Source organism: Euphorbia lathyris, chromosome 3, assembly GCF_963576675.1.
Source record: "Euphorbia lathyris chromosome 3, ddEupLath1.1, whole genome shotgun sequence".
NCBI lineage: Eukaryota > Viridiplantae > Streptophyta > Magnoliopsida > Malpighiales > Euphorbiaceae > Euphorbia > Euphorbia lathyris.
Window position 1 is genome coordinate 27,854,331 of NC_088912.1, and position 9,526 is coordinate 27,863,856.

At 33.1% G+C, this 9,526-nt stretch overlaps 1 protein-coding gene across 1 annotated transcript; it reads right to left on the reverse strand.

Annotated features, from left to right (window-relative positions):
* Window positions 1–2,826: 2,826 nt before the first annotated feature.
* On the reverse strand, window positions 2,827–8,931 carry LOC136221606 (protein FAR1-RELATED SEQUENCE 5). Its single transcript, XM_066008991.1, has 3 exons — window positions 8,831–8,931; window positions 7,749–8,194; window positions 2,827–3,805 (listed from the first exon to the last, which is right to left on the reverse strand). Coding segments are annotated over exons 1-3 (651 nt in total). The 5' UTR covers window positions 8,832–8,931; the 3' UTR covers window positions 2,827–3,601.
* Between the last annotated feature and the right edge of the window lie 595 nt (window positions 8,932–9,526).

The window sequence follows — 9,526 nt, forward strand, 5'->3', positions numbered from 1 at the left end:
ATGTTTTCAAACAAGATCAATTTTAACCATACGCTACTAAAAATCTGAAAAGATTTGTTTGACTGTTATTTAACCACATCGGACCTTCTAAACCAGTTTGTCGATAAATTGAAACAGTTTCATACATTTTTTTTTTGTAAAATCTTTTACTGTGTCGTTAATATAGTTACGATGATAGGTGGTGAAAATGGTAAATGTAAAGAACATTTACTTGACTACGATGTGCTGGGATTGGCCACCATTATACAATTTGGCCTAGAGCCGATGCCTACAGCCTCGTATTCTTTTGTTAAGACATAACGTGTAGATGAACCGAGTTTAAAAGCTAAAGTTGTCGCTACTAAAAAAAATTCTTCCATTGTTTAACTATCCTTCGATTTTGGCTCCATCGATTTAAATATCGAAAGAATAAAGTTGTTTAAAAAATGAAAAATAAAACAATATTTTTTATGGTTAAAGAAAAGATAAAAGATTCTTTTTGAATAAGAAATCCAAAAAAAATAACATTGTAGGCGTCATTTATTTGTTGAAAAATATTGTGGTAAATATTAAATAAATAAATAAAATATTGAAAAAAATATATTTTCTAGGTGTTTGTTTACAATATCAAAAAATGAGAAGAAATAGTGAGTGATTGTTATTTCCAAAATAGTGAAAATGAGAAGAAGTGGTAGATGATTGCATTATTAATGACGCTTCACTCGGTTGACCTGATCATCCGTCAAAGAGGACTTCTAATCTCTCTTTACTTTTTTTTTTTACCTGTGCAAAGGGTTTGTCAACAGCTCTTTCTTTTTTAGAAGCTTCAGGTGATATTCATCACTTTAAATGGGGTTCCCCGTATTTGCCATTTGTGATTTATCGATGACTGTTACATGTTCTTTCAAGCTACTACTAGGGAGTGTGAAACTATTAAAAATTGTCGAGTCAACTGATAAACTTTTCTAAAAAAACATAATTAAACTCCTGAACTTTGCATGTTTTAAAGATCAAGCCTCTAATCAATTATTTTTCTACATTTTTGTTATGGATTGAACCCTTATTTAACTTTTCCATCGAGTTTGGACAACAAGCACCATTAAGGGATTCAGCCTGCTGACATGAAATTTTTTACTTCCACATAGACAAATAAATAAAAATAATTTTCTTAACTAGAGGAGAGAGTAAAAAATAAAAACAAATTACAGAAATCGATTTCGAGTAAGTTTTTCTAAGCTGAAAATCAAGTTTGGAAGAACATGCTAAAAATGGATTTGGTGTTAGGGGAGAATATCAATTTGACGATTATGATGTTAGAAATCGTAAAATTGGAAAGGAAAAGATTGACCTCGGAAGAATCTACTGGAAATTAATTTTTATATTTTATATTTAATTTTTAATTTTTTTTATCTCTTAATCAAGAAACTCTTATTTTTATTTGTCCATGTCAAAAACTGATTCGCTGGAACAATGTAGGCAACCCAAACGCAACGAAAAAGTTAAATAAGAACCTGATCCATAACAGAATCAATAATCAATGGTTCAATGTGAAAAAACAATTGATCAAGAGCTTGATCCTTACAACATGCAAAATTCAGAGGCTTGATTATGCTTTTTGCCTAAAATTATTCACATTTTTTTTTATCAAACTATCTAAAATATTTAACGTGCTATTAATATAGTTTAAAAAAAAGCAACAAAAAACGTATAAAACTACTTCAATTTATCGGCAAAATTGTTTGAAAGGCACGATGTCACAGTTAAATAACAGTCAAACCAGACTTTTCAAATCTTCAATAGCGCAAAACTAAAATTGACGTTAGAATTAAATTTTTCCATATCATACGTTAGAGCTAAATCTGCACTTTGCTTCTAAAAATCAAAATGACAACGAGTGATTAAATGATCAAGGTCTGGTCTATGCGATGAAATGAAATGAAAGGTTAAAAACTCAATCCACCAAAATCAAAATGATGAAAGCCCCGTAATGCTTTTTGCCATAATGGGATATGTTACATACATGGTCCATCAACCTACCTCACTTTTTTTTTATGATCCATAAACTTAAAATTTGATATGAAAGACCCTAAAGTTTACCCCTAAAGTTTACCTTACTAACATAAAAATCCTTTATTAAAGTAAAAGACTTCAAAACAATCATTGACAATCTCAAAATAGAAAAGTTAAAAAAATTAAATTTGTTTAGAACCATATTTCTCATTAAACTACGTTTTCAATTTTCTAAATCATAGTTTTTGGAGTTTTTTCTCTCCAAACCAAACAATATTTAATGACCTCAAAACCAAAAATTTAAAAATTAAAATTTCTTAAAATATCATTACCTACAATGAAATGAAATGAAAGGTAACTCTGCTATTGGAGTGAGTAAAAGTTAAGGGACCCTTGTGTGAGTAAAAGATAAAGTTCAAGGACTTTCATGAGAGTTTTTAAAGTTAAAGGCCATAGAAAGCCAAAGCCGAAGTGGAGAAGCCAATGCCATGTGTTAATTTACCCTGTTTTAAATATAAAGGGATGGTGTAAGCTATGGTTAATTTGTTCTTTATAAAGTAACCGTTACTTTGTTTTTTTCACTATCGGATGATGAGATAGAAAATTAATCCAATAGTGGAAAAAACAAAATCATCATCCAATCCAATGGTAGAAAAAACAAAGTAACCATAGTGTCTACCATAAAAGGTTTTATACATCATTTATCCCTAAACTTGTCCAAAAAGCTTAATTTGCTCCTGAACTTTCAAAATGTCTTAATACGATAGCTCTGAACTTGTATAAAATGTCCAGATAACCTCATCAACTTGCGTAAAATGTAATTAATTAATCACTCGATTGCAAAAAAGTAAGTTATATATGAAAGATGTGTTCCATGAGCCTTAAAATGGTATTACATAATCTACAAAATGGATTAAAACATATAAAAAAGGAAGTTCTTACCCGCTCAAGAGTAAAACTTATCTTAGAACCGGAAACCCGAACTTGGTTGTTTTACTTTTCCAAGACACGTGTAACACACCTTCCGCGTGTAACTTACTTTTTTTTGCAACCAAGTGATTAACTAATTACATTTTACGTAAGTTGAGGGACTATCGAGACACTTTGATCCAGCCAATTATCAATCTCTGCATCCATAAGCAATTTTAGAAAAAAAAGTTCACTATCATGGTTAATTAGCACTTCTATATGATATACAACTGGACAGACTAATTCACTAATTTTCTCTGCTAACTTATGCTGTGTTCACATCAATTACAAATCAGTAAAATGGTATAATTACATTTGTAATTAGTATAGCTACTTCTCTTCCTTATAAGCACGGCTAGAACTAGAACTCAAGTGAAAATTTAAGGGGAAAAAAATTATACTGCACAGCTAAATAACTTGAAGAACAATATTGAAAAACTTACTGTAAATCTGGAGACTACCGAGGAGCATCTATGTAGAAGAGCCTGGTCTATAGACTCGAATTCTTTTAGACTTTTTACGACGTTTTGAATTTTCTTGGATAACTGCTCGCTATGAGCTTCAACAATTTTCATGAACGCAGTTAATTGTTCTTGGTATCTTGCATATGGAAAAACTTACTGTAAATGTGGAGACTACCCGGCTATCGATGCTGTAGAAGCGCCTGGTCTATAGACTCAAATTCTTTTAGATTTTTTACGACATTTTGGATTTTCTTGGATAACTGCTCGCTGTGATCTTCAACAATTTTCATGAATGCATTTAATTGTTCTTGATATGTGGCACATAGGCGCTTCTTGTTCCTCAGCTCCATGGTTAGTTCTTGAATTCTCTTGTCCTTCTCATCCTATCAAATGAATAACACATTTCATATTTGAATTGAGTATCTCATTTGCTGCTGATTTAAGTAAAAGAACCATGCAATGGTATCATTTGCACATCCAACAAGAAAGACGGCTTGTTTGAGAGCAGTCATTACAGGGCGAAAAGAAATATCCACACAAGTAAGCAATTTTAAGGAATGGCAAACAGATGAAACATGAAAAACCAAACTAGAAAGATATGAAAAGTAGTAGGTTAGAAAGTTTAGAGTTCAGTCTTTCTGTGAACCACATAAAAGTGTTGATTTTTACATTAAGGTGCAGTAACAGGCAATTTTCCTCAAGGAGATAAAATAGTAAGGAGAAAAAAAAAACATTTATAGATAAAAGAATATGCAAGAGCAGAATTTGTACTTTGAAGTAGAAGAGGCATGGGTTTTATGAGGGCAAATGGGATAATATTTAATACCAACCATAGTTGTTAAAGGCACAAGGCGCGCTAAGGGGTCCTGGAGCCTAGGCTCAAAGCGCAAGGCCAGGCGAGCGCCATAGGAATACGCAGTGCATAAAATAAAATAAAAATATATACTCTTTTACTAGTTAAGCATAAAGCAAAAAAACACACTTATAACACATACTTAAGGTCTTAACCTAAGTGCCTAATTATAACTAATGCTACTAAACTAATAACCATTCATTGTCAATAAAAAAAAGTACACATAATTCCAGACCGCACGTTCTCTGTTTGTTCTTCACCGTGTCTATCGCAGTTTATTTTTACGTGGAGTGGAGGAGACTCTTCTTTCATTACCTGACTGCTCTTAATCCTTCTCTGTTCTTTCTATATTTAGTTATGACTCTTAATATTCTTATTAGATTAGTGACTGAGATTAATCAAATAGTTATTTTACAGAAAACAGTAAAAAATAAAAAATAAAATCCTAGTGAAAACCCTCAGACGCGCCTTGATCCAGGCTGAGCCTCACTTTCTACATTCAAGGCTCAAGACCTTGAGCCTTGAGTAAGGCACGTCTTTAACAACTATGATATCAACCATATAAAATAACATAACTTTTACATGTAACCGAAAAGCGTCGCTGTTGAAAATAGCAGCAGCTATAATTTAAGCACAATAATATAAGCAAAAGGCATTTCATATTTGAAACCACTGCAACTAAACAGACTTGTTTATCCCTTTTTCTTCAATTACCTCATGCTCACCATGTTTGAAAAACCAGGACATGTTCGTTGTGAGTTATAAGTAATAAGACAGATTCTAAAACCCTATCCGGGCTTCTCATATTTAAGTTTAAGCTTCTTCGTTGAATGGTTCAGGGCACTAACTAAGAAATGTATTATCAAGTATCAACAACTACCAGTGGCACCCGAGCCAAATACTTGGAGGGTCGATGGACAAAAATTAAGCAAGAAACACAGATTATTTTTTGGGATTAACGGAATTACGTATTTTTATGTTTAGCGAATTTTCAATGTAAATGCAATTTTATTATTTTCTCCCCAAAGTCCGGGGGTCGATGGATCCTCACTGACCCCCTCTAGTTCCTCCCATGAGGACTAGGTGCTCAACAACTACGAGGCAATAAAATGAAAAACAGTGAATATAAGAAAAAAGCATAGTATCTCAATATTGGAATGGCAAAATTCTAAATCTAACAAGTTCTCCACATTCATTTCATAATTGTTTCATGGACACCACTTCCTTTAGATAGAAACCGTCTATAAACATTTTTATGGTTACTCGATGAAAGTTCACCTTCAAAGAGAATCATTATATTCACCAAGATTTTAATACTTCCAGACCAATTGAAATGTATCACAAGATGAATCATCAATAGTACCATCTCTGTCAAACAAATCATGACATAGTTCAAGGTTACTCCTTAATGTTGGTATAGTCTTGACAGCATCTTTGCAGAATCTAATTTTGCTTCTTGAAAAGCAGACATCCATGTTTACGTTCCAACCAAAAAACTATAGTGTCCACCAATGGGATTCCACAGACAATAACATACTTTCTTCCTCAATTATATAGACATTGTAAATGTTTTCAAGAAGAGTTTTTTTCTTCTTGAAGTGATCTTCTAACAACAACAACAACACAGTCTTAGTCCCGAAATGGTTCGGAGTCAGCTAACATGAACCGTCATACGAAACCGTAAATCAAGTCGTGTCAGTCAGCGACATATATTCTCTCCCTCCACTCATATTTTCCTCAAACCCCAATAAACTCATATTACTCTCAATCACCCTCTTCCAAGTTTGCTTAGGCCTTCCCCTACCCCTTACCATTGCATCTCTTTGCCACTCTTCAATCCTTCTAACCGGCGCATCAAGCGCTCTTCGTCTTACATGGCCAAACCACCTTAGTCGATTTTCCCTCATTTTATTCTCAATAGATGTAACCCTACTTTCGTCCTAATTATTTCATTTCTCACCCGATCCTTTCTCGTATGGCCACACATCCATCGCAACATATGTATCTCCACCACCAACATTTTATGAATGTGACATTATTTCACTGCCCAACATTACATACCATATAACAATGCAGTCTAATTGTCATGCGGTAGAATTTTCCCTTCAATCTATTAGGCATACCGGGATCGCAAAGGAAACCCATAGCACTATTCCACTTCAACCAACCAGACTTAATCCGATGAGCATAATCATCTAACTGAAATTGGCATAGCAGTTGACCTTTCTAACATAAATGCAGTATGGCTAAGACTTAAGGAAATGATATAATTTTGAGGAAACAATGTAATTGTGGAACTAGGAAATAAAGCCCTTTCTCTAATTAATTAAGAATCCAAGCAACCTATGATAAAGGTTTCAATTCCAGGATAATAAAATTGGTCACTCTGAAGCAGAAAAAAGAAAGCTAGAAGATTCGGAATTGGCATAATTAAGAGTGCCATCTAACTACAACAATTCAAGGCAAATCAACTTCAGGTTGAGTCTATTACTGATTTCACACTGTCAAGGATCTGTACTGAGGTTTACTTATTCCATTTAAAGAGGTAAGAATCAGGGTTTCTATGTAAAAAGTTAAAATTTGTCATGGTTGAAAATTAATTACACATTGATTTAGCACATGCCCCTTCTTCACATGCTAAGATTGTGATTACCGAATAAGTAAAGTTGGGGTGGTTTTCAGTATAAAAATAAAAATAAAAGTTCACTTTCAAAAGATACACATGTGATTGGGGTCTATTAATTATTTTATAAGTTCATTTACATGTAGACATATAGTTGACTGTTCATCAAACCTAAACTTTCATTAGAGTGTTTCCATACAAGCAACCACGTTGTGTATACTACTCTCAACATATCTTAGATGGCAACTGAAATGCCATAGGTCTCCTAATTTTGCTGCAAACCTGAAAATGTTTGTGATCTAATTTATCCGTGGTTTGTTCTACTTTATTTACAATTCTTATCACGCTAGAAAATTTCACTGAAAATATCCATGGGTTGATTGAAACAGCTTGAGTTGGCAAAAAAAAACAGTTCTTTTTTTTTTTTAAAATAAGAGCATTTTATTCAGCTGTTCTTTATTTATACTGCCTGATCATCTAAGAAAAATACTTCTCTAGTTGAGTGCACTGACAGCATTTAAACCTATGTAGGAGCCTTCCTCTCCAAAATATGTTTGTTGTAGCATCAAGTTTGTTGGTTCTGATTTGCTTAAGAAGCATGCTCCATCAAATTCTTTTTTAACCATTTTTCATTTAAACTGACAATAATTGTCAAGCCAAGTTAAAAAGAGAAAACACAAACTTTGTGCAAAACGAAATCATACACTTCTTAAATAATTAAGCATATAAGGAGTTAAATTCATTCCAATGAAAACAGGCAAGTTATTACCCATCGAACTAGTAGAAAAAATGGATGATGGTGAATGATGATGCAGGGTACTATATAATTAAATAGGACAGAAGAACTCACCATTGTTTGACGAGCTTCACGTGGAGCTACTACAAGATGATGATTGTGGTCTTTCACAAATTTTGTTATCACCCACTTCCCAGATTTATCAAACTTAACATGGATCATTGCCTTGCAACCTTCTCTAGTACTAGCACGTGGCTTTCGAACATTTCCAAATTTGCCTCGAATACTAACACAATAACCCTCCTTGTTACAGCCAAGTCGACGGGCAAGAATTCTTCCATCTCTTTCAGAACGACGACAAGACATCACACGCATTACAAACCCTATCTTTCGAGCATATTCATCGTAAAATATCTTTGCAGCATCTTCAGATTCAAATTCCATACCTTCATATGGTTCTACAATTGAATCACCTTCCTGCATAACTGAGTCCCCTTCATTTCCAACCAAATCGTGACCAGCAGAGCCCTCTGCTATTACAACTCCCTCATCTAAATCCACTGCCAGGAAGCATCATATACAATCATATAACACATTCAATTTTAAATAAAATCAAGTAAAATTAAATATGAAAAACTTCCATTTCAAGTTGTTGTACTAATCTCACAAACCCACCCTACTTTCTCCATCGAATAAATGAACAAGTTATGTTTCAATCTCAAAATTCATAACACTACATCAAGAATATTTTGCCTATCCTTTCCCCCAATTTCTGGCATGACAGTTCTCTGATTTCAGTTACCACAGATTCAGACCACACATAAACAAGTAAACGTCAATACACAATAGATTCAAATTTTGTCTTCACCTCCAAGTGGCCAAAAACATCAGTATCTACTCAAACTTGAAAAAAAATCCGACGAACTGCAACGCCAAATGACAGGGAACTAAAAACAGTAACTAAAAACCAAGTATATGCAAATTGAATATTCAACAGAAGAAAGAGATTGGAATTCTTTATCTGTAAATAACAACAAAACAAAAAATCACAGACTAGCAAAAGGACAGCGCGCAAACATAAAGCCTAGTTGAATTCACGACATTGAGCGCGAAAAGGAAAAGAAAAGAGAACAAAAAATGCAATAAAAGATGAACAAATGGGAAAAAGTAGAACTATAAAAAGATTAGTGTCTTACTTGATCCAATGATCAGAATTGACGAGTCCTGAGGGGAGTAGCCGGAGAGTTATGTTGCAGAGTTTAAAATGGCGGAGATTGGAGAAACTATTTCTGCGCTTTGGTCGGTGGTGATAATATACATACGGGCCTACTGTTACGTGAGTGTGAATGTCCACTATTTTTCTGCCACGTTTTCGGGCCAATGTATCGGGTTGGATCGGTATACGGACTGGAGTCTGTGAAAGTGAAGCTACGCTTAAAAAAAAAAAAGTTATGGGTGGAAATAATTTTATCCTAACGTCTAAAATTATACAATTTTACTCTTAATGTTAATGAATTTGATTAATTTAGTTTCTCAGTCATGAATTTTGTCATTTACACTTTATACATGCGTCAATTTATCAGTAATAACTCATAAACATATATTGGGACGTGAAAAAAAAAATATACTTTTTTGTATGAATTAGACAAAAAAATTCACTGAATTTATAAATATTAATCTCCAATTTTATTATTAAATTACAAAAAACATGAAATCCTTTTTTAGAATGAATTGATATGCAATTGGTCAAAATAAGGAACAAAAATATTTGTGTTTTATAATAGTTTCTGAAATTGACCCAAATTATCAATATTAGAGGTAAATTTGCTCTTATTATCAAAAAAAAAAATTGTTATTGGCTACAAACATTAGGGGTAAAATTGCACCATTTT